General features: G+C 39.9%; 1 protein-coding gene across 8 annotated transcripts in view; it reads right to left on the reverse strand.

Moving 5' to 3' along the window:
• CCDC162P (coiled-coil domain containing 162, pseudogene) overlaps positions 1-12,958 on the reverse strand; it is a 164,731-nt gene that overhangs the window by 124,393 nt on the left and 27,380 nt on the right. For all 8 annotated transcript variants that reach the window (XM_074333388.2, XM_074333386.2, XM_074333390.2 and 5 more), the window contains 3 exons: positions 12,188-12,340; positions 10,428-10,529; positions 6,827-6,988 (listed from right to left, as the gene is read on the reverse strand). In XM_074333388.2, coding sequence (XP_074189489.2) covers positions 6,827-6,988; positions 10,428-10,529; positions 12,188-12,340 — 417 coding nt within the window. The remainder of the gene's footprint in view (positions 1-6,826; positions 6,989-10,427; positions 10,530-12,187; positions 12,341-12,958) is intronic.

Consider the following 12,958-nt stretch of genomic DNA (forward strand, 5'->3'; position numbering starts at 1 on the left):
TCTCTCTCTTTTTTTTTCTTTTTCAGATTTTTATTTTTTATTTAAGTGTGGTTTTGCAGGACCCATCAGCTCTAAGTCAAGTAGTTATTTCAATCTAGTTGTGGAAGGCGCAGCTCACAGTGGCCCATGTGGGGATCGAGCTGGCAAACTTGTTAAAAGCACCGCGCTCTAACCAACTGAGCTAACTGACCGCCCTGAGGGGAGTTAAATTTTGACAGAATCTATTTGACCCCAAATTTGGGGTAAGGCTCTATGGAAGCCTTTTGCTTCCCAGGCCAATGGTGCTCTTGTGTTGCAGTTCAGCATTGCCCGATGTGGCCCCAGAGGCCCAGCTTGGAGCCGCAGCCTTTTTCTGATGGTATTGTGACTTCTCCAGCTGTTTCTAAAATTACCCAGAATTACATAGGAAGAAACAAAAAGTGACATTAATTTACAGTGAAAGACACTTGAAGGAATGACTGAACAAACCACAAAAGTACTGCTGGACCAGCAGATTGCCAGGAAGAAAGGAAGAGGGCAGAACTTGCTACGGGGAATAAAGGGAGAGCGCCAGCATCCTCCGGGAAAAGAGAACTGACCACAGTCCACAGAAGGAAACTGCTTAGGAAATACCAAAAGCCTATGAGTGTATTCCCCTAAGAGAACTGGCCGACCGTGCAGATAAGCAGTAGGGCTGACCGGAAACCGGAATGTCAATACCGCCTGTGTTCATTCTTTCTTCCTGGGCAGGTAAATCCTTTGACATTTATTCTACCTCGTGGCTGGGTCTTTGCCAACATAGCTGAGTTCATGTATTTTGACAGCTCTGCGATTTCTACTGATTGCAAATCTCATTTTCTTCTGGGAGATTGGCAAAGGCAGTGGAGTAGGAGGCAGAGTGGGGGAAATAATCAGAGGAAAATTAATTCCATTTTATATTCCCCGCCTCCCAAATGTCTCTACAGCTTACATATATATATATATATATATATACACACAAGTATACAAGTATACAACTTTTATATATATATATATATATATATATATATATATATATATATATATATATAAAAGACTAGAAGAACATAATACTGAATATTAACAATTCTGTTATTATATTTGGGTGGTAAAATAATGGTGATTTTAATTTTCTCGTGAACCTTTCTATATTTCCCTATTTTTCTATGATGAATACATGTCACTATTGTCATCAGAGCATGTTTGTTTCTGATGCGGGAAACCAGGGAAAAAGTGTAATATGTTTCCCTGCACTTCTTGCACATAGGAGCTACTGTATACAACAGCACTTTGTGAGAGCATAGATCATGTATTCATTATATGGCATTATCGCTGGAAATGGAGGGGAGCACAACGTAGATGGGGGGAAACAGCTGCTGCCTTCTTCCCTCCTTGTAGTGGCCGATAAGAAAAAGCAAAAGAAGAGGCAAAGGATGGAGTGTTTTCTGCCACTTCACTGCTCCATAAAGTTAAAGAAAAGTGACCAATGTAAACCATATATTTAGAAATACAATGGTCAATAGTAGTATTTAATGTTTGTACATAGCCATTTTAATAACAGGTGTTTTCCTAGGGAATGACATTGGACACAAGTCACTTGATATAACAGAATTACAGGTTTGGAAGGACCCACACAGGGGTAGCTGGTCCATTCCTTGTGATCAGGTCTACAGTTCAATAGTTTTAAGTTTTTTTCAAAAGAATATTCAAAAAATGCAGTTCATTTGGACCAGAATTTCTAGTTTCTTTCTAGTTACACATTACCATCAATTAACAATTAACAATAAGACAATTTTATATTTTTTTAATTTATCACCCAAAACCAGATCTTTAAGTGAATCTGGAATTAGAACTGTTTAAAGAAAAGGGTGGCCAGCCATTGGTGCTAATGGTAAGTAATGGCCAACTCAAACTATGATAGAAAAATTACAAACTTTATCAATGTTTAGACAAACATATTCAATATTAAAATGGATGTGTGAAAACTAGTTTTCTCATAAGTTGCTGGTTTGGGGTAAAATGGTATACCACTTTGATAGGATATGTAAAAAATTTTGAATGTGTATATTCTGTGACCCAGAAAATCTACTTCTAAATATCTGCTCTAAAGAAACACACGTTTGCACAAGGAGACATGTACAAGAAAGCTCGGTAGGCATGGTTTCTAACAGGGGGGAAATGGCAACAAGTATCCATATGGGGCTGGCTGTGTTATCTGTAATGTCCACTAAAATATAACGCAGCCATTAAAGAGAACAGCAGAGACAGATCTCTACGACATATTGCTGGGTGAAAAAAGCAAGGTGCAGAAAGGTATCCATAGGGTATGATGGGTCATTTACAAGGAAAACTAAAACACAAAATTATACTACATATATGCATTTTATGAGGATATACGTATGGATGTAATTGCATTGAAGAGGCTCGAAGCACTAACAGTATTTGCCTCTCAGGAAGCGAAATGGGGACCGGTATTAGAGTCCCCACTAATTAAAGTTAAAAGCATTAGCTTTTCAGTGGTGTTTCAATTTTTTTACAAGGAGAAGACATTTGATATTTATTAATGACTTCTGTAGTTTAGAATTGCATAAAAACACCTTCAAGAGAAAACTGGTAACTTTACAGTGGAGAAACCTGGTAACCACGTGATCAGGGTAAACATCCCCAGCGACGATCATGTTGATAGCATCTGCCCCTGATATGGTGTGACAAGAAGGGCACTGCCCCTCTGGGGTGTTCTTCCCCCAAACCTCTAACCCCAGTAAAATCGGGAGAAAAACAACAGGCAAACTCAAAGTAGGGACCGTTCTACTGGATGCCCGGCCACTGTTCCCAAAGATGGTCAAGGTCATGATAACCAAGGAAAGACATGACAATCAAATGCGATGTGTACCCTGGATAGGACGCTGGAGCACAAAGAGGACATTAATGGAAAAACCAGTGAACTCCAAATAACGTCTAGTGTAGTTAACAGTCAAGTACCAATGCTGGTTTCTCAGGTGTGACAAACGTACCATAGTAATATGTGAGTAACAGGACAAACTGGGTAAGGGGATACCTGGGAACTCTTTGTACTATCTTTGCAACTTTTCTGTAAATCTAACACTATTCTAAAATAAGACTTTTTTTTTTTTTTTTTTTTTTTAAATTCCCTAAAGAAAGGTTACTGGTGAACAGCATTCACTGAGAGTTGATCAGAAAGTGTTCTGAGGTTGCGCTGCCATTAGGACGAAGGATTGTCAACACGGACAGTCCACATGGACTGGCCTAGGAGGTTTGCTCTCCCTCATGCACATGGCCCTTAAGAAAGTTATTTTTCACGGGGAATTGGTTGCCACGTGCCAACTCCAGCATCAGCATACTCACCAGCATCTGATGCTAAAATTCATATTTGACTGCTACACGCTTGCAAAATAGTAACAGAGCTTTAAAATTCATACCCACATTCCTGGGACTCCTCCCAACTGTCACCTTTTACTTAATCCTAACAGCATCGGACTAGTATTCAACATTCCAAATAGCGACATGCTACCATTGGTGCTCTGACGCTGTCTAAAGCGATTCTGGACCAAAGCAGAAGAAATACTTGAGGAGGTCACAAAGTAACACCCACAAGAAAACGGGAAGGAAAGTGGAAAACTCTTGGTTATTGCCTCAGAATTTCCTTTCTTAAACCCTGTGCTATTGTGTTTCCTGCTTGGAAAGCTCTTCTCTAGCCCATTTGCATGGCTGATTCCTGATTCCTTCTCCTCCGTCAGATTTCAGCTCTGATGCCCTTAACTCTGAAAGATCTTGGCTGAGCTCTCTATCAGTGGGTGCTCTTCTTTGCTTCATTCCCCGCTGCTCCTGTGGTTTTCTTCATGGCACCCAAAGTTAGAAATACAGATTTTCTTCTTGGTTCACTTGTTTCTCACGTGTTTCATTCCCTGAGTCCAGTACAATTCCTGGCACAAAGGCAGCATTATGTAATAATAGCTGAATGACTGAATGGGAAAGGAGAAAACTTGCGTGACACTAACATGCAGGGTAATTTGTGTGTGTTATATGTTTCCCTCCCCTCACGCTCCAGCTCTACAATCCACAGCTATTCTAGGTCTCTTTAGGGTCTATTAACCATGAATCAATTTAACAATCCGGTGCTCACACTTTTCTCCCTTGGGTCAATTCCAAGAACAACATTTACAAGTCAGTAAATACTCAGAAGTGGTTTTTCTTTTTCCCTTCCTTCCTTCCTTCCTTCCTTCCTTCCTTCCTTCCTTCCTTCCTTCCTTCCTTCCTCCCTTCTTTCTTTTTCCTTTTTAACATTTGGGCAACTGCATTCAAAACAGACTTTAGTGAAAGCACAGACTGTTTCATCAGTAGCCCGACTTTCCATCTCCTGTGCAAATGAAGGGAAGCGGTAACAGAATAAGAAGTGTTAGTTCTCCACTGTGCCCTGGGTGCCTCAAACTGTGGCTTTAACTTAGTGCTTTCTGCCTTTCAATACTTACCTGAGCCATCATCTCCTGTTCTCGCTCTGCACCTTCTGCTTTTCACTGGCACAGTGTCCCACAGAGGTAACCTCCTTTGTCCCCTAAGTACCTCGGGGCACTGCCACAACTCTCCCCTGCTGGCCCGGCCACACCTGGACCCCATCACTTCCCCAGGATTTCAGACATGAAGCTCTTCATCTCTGACTCCATCTTCCTTTGCCTCCTCCCTCCCCCTCCCTCACAGTCACCACCTTTCTCCCCCACCTAGTCCCCAGGAGTCTAATTCCCCCTATTCTCTCAGCCAAGGAGGAAAACAGATTTGTGATGATGGCCTGCAGATGTCAATGTCAGAGATTCCCAGGTAAAAGAGTGTTACACCAGCACCAAGGAGCCTAGGAGCAGAGGTCTTGTTCAGAGATACCTGCTCTGACTCTGCCTTTGTCCCACTCCCGTCTTCCCTACTCCCAACCCTCTTCTCCCTAAGTTTGTTTCAAGAAGCATAAGAGCCAGATATTTTTAAATGTCTCCTTGTTAGTAGAAGGCTTTTCTTAATGGTGACATATACGTTAGTGAGAAATGGCAATGGGATCGGGAAAATCTAGCTATTTTCTCAACTCCGGCAGGATGCTACCTGAGGAGAGAGCCACTGGCAGTTACATGCCCTGTTAGGGGATTCAGTGGCCAGGGAGACCCTTCTATTTTATGCTGCATCTGCTCCTGATCTGTGGGGCCAACTTATTAGATTCTCTAGATCCTCGTCTAAACAGATTGAAAAGTTACAGAAGTTGTGGGATGTATGTATGTGTGTGTGTGTATGTGTGTGTGTGTCTGCTTCTAGCCAATCTGTAGCACATTAAACCCATGTCAGGTTTCTCTTTCCCGCACACACAGCCTGGGAAGGAAAGACATGACAGTGCTTATCTCTCTAGCATTCTACTAAACTTGGCCATAGCTTTGACTTTATGTAAATTGTTCAGTCGCTCTACAAATATTTCTAGGGGTGAAAGTAATAGAATTATTATGCAGAATGGGCTCGCTGCAAATTCATGCCCTCTTACTTCACTTGGGCCCTCTTCACTCTATGGTCACCCTTCTATTCTCTCATTGGCGGCCTTCCCACAGTGACACCTCCTCACACACCACTCTCACCGGACCTCACTAATGCAGATGTCCTCTTCCTCTGCTCCCTCTCTGAGACAGCCAGGCCAACCACAAGCTCTCCCATCTTGTCTTTTTGCACCTGAAAATTCTGTGTTTCATTCACCTCAAGGGAAGTGATGCCATTCTCCCTTTCTCAAAATTACTCCTCTACCTGTTGTGTTCATCCCATCCCCTCCTCCTTCCCCAGGGTCATTAGTTTCTCAAATTTACCCTTTCATATTTTCCATCTCTTCTCCACTGTGCCTTCCCCTCAGACTATAACTAAACACATCAAGTCTCCCCATCTTAAATAAGCAAATGAAACAAACTCTTCCCTTAGAGCAACCAACAAATAATAACAGATTATATTTAGCTTCAAAAATGTATGGGACCTTTGTAAAGACAAATATCCACTAGCTTTGAATAGAAACTTCTTTTCATTGCCAAATTTCATGCCTATCCTACGTAGTACCTACCTCACTGGCTTCTCTGCCTCCAATTTCTCCCTCTTTCAATCCAACTAACACCCTGCTGCCACATTAATCTTCCTAAAAATTACTGCTTTGTACATATCGTTTGCCTTTATCCTGTAATTGTGCTTTACAGGATAAAGCACAATTTCCTGAGTCTGGAATTTATGGGCATCCACAAACTGCTCCCTCCTCCCCCCTAAAAAAACTTTTCTTCACTCTATTTCCACATGAGTCTCCCACTCAGCCAAACCAGACTTGACACTCCATGCGCAGTCTCTCCTCTGTGTTGTGGTTCAAGCTTCCCTCCTAGAATGCGCTCCCTTCTTCCCTCTCCACCATCCCCTCCCTAAGTCCTAGGCTTCCTTCAAGCCCAGATCAATTTCCTCCACCATCAAGAGGTCTTTCTCAATAGAACCAACTCTGTGGGGACCCCTTTCAGTCTCAACACTCACAATATTTAACAACTGTCCAACTCATTTGGTGTTTAGAACTAGAGTGCACCACTTTGCACTGGTGTATATGGATTGAGTATATGTCCCGGCAGCAACAACGTCTTATATGACACCTCTTCACATCCCTCTTTTAAATTAGCATTTAATCTTTTTATAATGAAAACAAACCTGGTTAGGTAATAGGGCTTTTGGGGGAAGGGTCTCTGAAAAACTACCAAAGTAAATTTCTAAGGTTTACACACAGGTGATGAGTTGAACAGAAAGGCATATTGGTTTTTCCTTCCTGCGGTACCTGGCAGAGATTGATGTTGCTATAAATATTCTCCCAGATTTGGTCATAGTTGCACTGAAGCAAACCCGGGGAAGCCACAGAAGTTGGAAGAGACGGAGCCAACGTGATTGTCTTTGCAGCATGATCTTGGAGCACTTGCATTACTCGCTCAGGGTTGGAAATCTTGAGCAGAACAGAGAGGAAAAGGAATGGTTTGGAGAAGGGTTATTACCTTCTTCTTAGCGAGAATTTTGTCATATACATGAATAAGAAGGAAGCCCCAGGTGGGACTTTATTCAATTAAAAAATAAAATTTAAATCATGGTTCCCTTAGGTATGCTCATCCATTCAGTACTGTAAATATTCAAATACACATAGCAGCCCTTTTAAAATTCTGCGACAACCCTCTAAACACAATAGCAGGTGAGACCTCAATAAGAGTTGTGACAGCAATGAAAAGATAAACACCTATCAGTTTTGGGTACAAACTCTGTCTGCTGTTAGGAAGCTGAAAGGAGACTGAGGAGAAGGCTTAGGAAGGGCACAGACCTGGGCTTGTATCCCTGCTGGAATCCTGGTTTTTCCACACAGAGCAGGACAAGTCAACCTAACAATAATACTAACGGCATCGCTCCCAGGATTGCGGTAAGAATGCCTGGCATATTGCAGGCGCTGAATAAATGTTCTTTCTCTTCTGCTAGAGGTAAAGAATGGAAGAATAGTTCCAGAACTACACTTCTACTTCAGTGATACATGTCTTACTATATTTTAATCATTTTAATATAAAAAAGGAACCTGAAAGATCCTTTTGCTCAATCCCTATCAAAATCCTAATGGCTTTTCTTTTCTTCTTTTTTTTTTTGCAGAAGTAGAATTCATACAGAATTCTACTATAGAATTCACAATAGAATTCATACAGAATCTCAAGGAATCCCAAATAGCCAAAATAATTTTGAAAATAAGAAAAAGTTGGATGGCTCATATGTTCTGATTTCAAAACATATTATAAAGCTACAATAATCAAAACGGTGTGGTATTGGCATAAATTAGACATATAGACAAATGGAATAGAATAGAGAGCCTAGAAATAAATCCTCGAGTATATGGTCAAATGAAAATGATCTTAAACAAGGGTGCCAAGACCACTCACTGAGAAGGGACAGTTTCTTCAACAAATGGTAGTGGGGAAACTGGATATTGAGATGCAAAATAATGAAGCTGGACCCTTATCTTACACCGTACACAAAAATTAACTCAAAATGGATTAAAGAGCTAAACATAAGACCTAAAACTATAAAATTCTCAGAAGAAAACAGTAAAAAATCTTCATGACATTAAATTTGATGACGATTTCTTGGCTATGACACCAAAAGCACAAGCAAAAAAAAAAAAAAAAAAAGCAAAAATTGACGAATGTCACTACATCAAACTTAAAAACTTCAGTGCATCAAAGTATACAATTAACAGAGTAAACAGGTAAACTATGGAACAGGAGAACATATTTGCAAATTATATATCTGATAATAAGTTAACACCCAATATACAAAGAACTCCTACAACTCAACAACAACAACAACAAATCACCCAATTTAAAAATGGGCAAAGGACTTCAATAGACATTTCTCCAAGTATGATATACAAATTGCCAACAAGCACATGAAAATATGCTCAATATTACTAGTCATTAGAGAAATGCAAAGCAAAACCACAGTGAAATATCACTTTATATCCATTAGGATGGCAAATATAAAAGTAAGTTTTGGTGAGGATATGCAGAAATTGAAACCCTGTGCACCATTGGTGCGATTGTAAATGCTGCAACGACTATGGAAAATAGTATAAAGTGTCCTCAAAACATTAAAAACAGAATTACCTATGATCCAGCAACTCTACTTCTGGGTAAATATCCAAAAGAATTGAAAGCAGGATCTCAAAGAGATATTTATATACCCATGTTAATAGCAGCATTATTTACAATAGTCATGAGGTAGAAGCAACCCAAACGTCCATCAACAAATGAACAGATAAACACAATGTGGTGGATATATACAGGGAAATATTATTCAGCCTTAAAAAGGGAGGAAATTCTGACCTATCCTACGACAAGGTTCCTGGGTGAACCTTGAAGACATTATGGTGGGTAAAATCAGCCAGTCACAAAAAGACAAAAAATACTGTCTGATGCCACGAATATGAGGTACCTAGAATAGTCAAACTCATAGAGACAGAAAGTAGAATGGTGGTTGCCAGGGGCCAAGAGGAGGGAGAAGTGGAGTGTTGGCATCAAATGAGTAGTTTCAGTTTGCCAGATGAAAAGAGTTCTGGAGATGGATGGTGGTGATGGTTGCAAAACAATATGGATGTACTTAATACCACTGAACTGTACACTTAAAAATGGTTAAACTGGTAAAATTCATGTTATATCTATTTTACCACAATTTAAGAAAAGAGGGGAAAATTATATAAAGAGAGCCCATGTACCCTTCACTTCGCTTCCCGCACTGTTAACCTCTTACAAAACTGTAGCACCGTATCATACCCTGGATATTGACATTGATACAGTCAAAATATAGAACAGCTCTACGACCACAAGGATCCCTTAGGTTACCCCTTTGAAGCTACACTCCTTTCCCTTCCTCACCATTCTCTCCTTAATCCCTAGAATCCACGAATCTGTTCTCCATTTCTATAATTTTGTCATTTCAAGAGTGTTATATAAATGGACTCATAAAGTCTTGATGGGATTGACTCTTTACTCACATCATTCTTTGGAGAGTCATCCAGGTTCTTAGGTATATAACTAGTTTATTCCTTTTTAAAGCTGACTTCTATTTCATGGTATGAATGTATCAGAGTTAAACTATTCACCCACTGAAGGACATCTAGGTTGTTTCTGGCTTTTGGCTATTGTGAATAAAGCTGATATAAATGTTCCTGAAATAAAACTGAAAAAAGGTGGGTGGGGGCGGATCCAGTCACATGGTACAACATGGATGAACCTTGAGGAGATTATGCTAAGTGAGAAAAGCCAGTCACAAAAAGGCAAGTACTGTATGATTCCACTTATATGAGGTGTCTAAGAGTCGTTAGATTTAGATACAGAAAGTAGAATGGTGGTTTCTAGGGGCTTTGGGGAGGAGGAAATAACGAGTTGTTGTTTAACAGGTATAGAGTTTCAGTTTTATAAGATGGAAAAGTTCTGGAGATCTGTTTCACAACAATGTGAATCTACTGAACACTACTGAGCTGCACAGTAAAAAATGGTGAAGATGACAACTTTCATGTTATGTGTATTTTGCCATAATAAAAATAAGATAATTTAGCCTAATATTTTTGTTTCATAGAGGAGGAAACTAAAACTCAAGGAAGTTATGTGATTAGACCAATATCACACAGAAACTTAGAGCTAAAACTGAACTAAAACCCAACTCTTGACAATGGTTACTCTCTACTGAAAGCTAACAGGATTATAAAAGTTTGGCAATTAGACTAGGAAGTTCCAAATAAAAGCTTCATAGTGAATTCATGGCTAATATTTTTTTAAAAGGGAAAGAAACTTCAACTTTCTGAGAACGATTTTAGCAAGCCTTTTATCTTCAAGGGAATATGGTTATTTTCTTACCTTCAAAAACTTTGCTTGGAGTTGCATTAATACATCTATTCTTCTTCGTTCTTTTAGTTTGGACAAAAGCTTCTTTTGCCAAGGATCACATTTTGGCTTAATCTAGAGGGCAAACATACAAAGTTACAACATAGAATGGTTCTCAATAAAAAGTTGCAAGCAAAGAGATCCAAGGACCTTCTGAAATGGGATCCGGCCTCCAAGCTAGAAAGTTTGCTAGAGCATGTGACGTCTCAGAAAGGGTCTGTGTGGGTTCACAGACCTGTGGAGATGACAGCAGCAGTTCCTGTTGGTGCAGTAGCTCCATTGGGGATGACACAGCACCGTCCTTGAGCAGGAGGGACCCTGAATCCATTAGTGTTAGGCGCTGCACTTGATTTATGGGGCAAGAGAAGTTTGCCCATAAAGACTCCTTGTGACTCCACATGTAAAATTTGACCTTTCACATTAATGATCTATATTTCAAAAATTAGTTCTATGGCTAAATAAATACATCAATACTGATAACTGTAAATCTATACCAAGCTCCAGCCTGTTATATCCAACTATCTCCTTGATATCTATCTATACTTGGATGGCAAGTGGAGCAATCTAAAACAGAAATTCTGGCTTCCCCTACACCAACCACCATACTTATTTGCTCAAAGCCCCAGATTTAGGAGTAATGTTTTCTCTCCTTTCCTTCTGTCCACCTTCATCACATAAGACTTTTCTTTCCTTCATAATACAGGTGGTCCTCATTATTCACGAATCCCATATCTGCAAACTTACTTACTTACTAAGATTTACTTGTAACCCCAAAATCAATACCAGCAGAGCGTTCCTGGTCATTCATGGACATGCACAGAATGGTGAAAAATTTGAGTCACCCAATTCCACATTCGCAGCTGAGGTCAAACTAGATGGGTGACACTGCCTTATTTCAGCTCTCATGCTATAAATAAGTGTCCTTTTCGTGGTCTATGTAGCGCCCCATTTTTATACTTTTCTGCTTTTTATTGGTGATTTCACTGATTAAAATGGCCTCCACGCATCGTGCTGAAGTGCTGCCTCATGTTCCGAAGTACAGGAAGGCTGCGATGTGTCTTATAGAAGAAACACATGTTTTGATAAGCTTCGTTTACACATGAGGTATAGTGCTGTTGGCCACAAGATCAATGCTAATGAACCAATAACGTATATTAGTGTCTTTACACAGAAACCCACATAAAACAAGGTTACGTATTGATCAGTTCATGCATCTAACCCTGTATTTCCCCTACGTGCAACAGTTCAGTATTTGTTAATTCATTATTCGTGGCAACGTTATAGGACATAACCACCCCAAATAATGAGACTTGACTCTACTTACCACTACCTAAAATGATCTCGTTTAATCTGCGTGCTTAATAGTTGTGAAGTGTGTATCTCCAGCACCAAGGGCCATGCCTGACACACAGTATGTACTCAATAAAGAGTTTTTGAGCTGGATTTACACAACGCAATTATACCTTCGAGTGTTATCCTTTGTTCTTGTCAAGCAGCCACGCTCCCTAACCACAAGAAGGAGCTTCCATAGAAGGTACACAAGGTCATGTCCTCTGAGCTGCCTCTCCTGAGGATGGGTAGGCACCTACCCTTTGTCCTCGAGGACACTTTGCTGAGGGAATGAGGAGAGGGGACAACAGGAACCTGGTGGCCCTGCTGCTGCCAGGTTGTCTGGCCTGCTTGGAGGATACTTTGTGACATTACTGACATCATGACACCACAGGTCTTCTCACCTTTATAAAGGAAATCCAGTCAGCTCTCTTTTTCAAGGCCATCCCAGGTCTTGGCAAATCAAAATTCTCCACTTCAGCTTTCCCAGTATCATAGTCTGGAAATGTTTGCATTCTCTGTTGCTCCATGAAGATGCTATGAAATTTCTGGGAAACCTAAACAGGATTAAGAAGAGAGAAGTAGAGACCAGGAAAAAAGTCTGATTGTAGCCAATTTCAAAAACAGCTACCAATCACCTCTGAAACAGTCTTGGAGTCAAACTAATTCATAAAACATGGCTGACAGTAACATGACCTGAAATGCATATACCTGGGAGGTACATGCATTCAGTCAGCTCATTACCACAATTGTGTATGTTACTTGTTCTGAATATCTGCTCCAAAGATTGGAAATTATGTAAAATATATATATATAATGTGTGTGTGTATATATGTACATATATATATATACATATATATACATATATATATATATATACATATATATATATATATGTATATATATATATATATATATATATATTTATATATATATTTATATGTATTCTGAGCCAGACCTTAAATGGGAAATAAATTGGTCACTGTTGGAAATAAGTTCACTTTTTCTGTCCACCTGGTAAACTAGAAATGTAAGGGTTAAATAAATCCTGTTCCCAGAAGCCTGACCATGATGTTGCTTGGTCAGGATCGATTAAAATTCTTTGGGGTACCTCAGCCAATCTCTTCACATCGCACTTTGAGACTGAAGCTACTACGCTTTCTATGACATAACTC

Source organism: Rhinolophus sinicus, chromosome 2, assembly GCF_057876585.1.
Source record: "Rhinolophus sinicus isolate RSI-liver-muscle chromosome 2, RSI-T2T, whole genome shotgun sequence".
Taxonomy (NCBI): domain Eukaryota; kingdom Metazoa; phylum Chordata; class Mammalia; order Chiroptera; family Rhinolophidae; genus Rhinolophus; species Rhinolophus sinicus.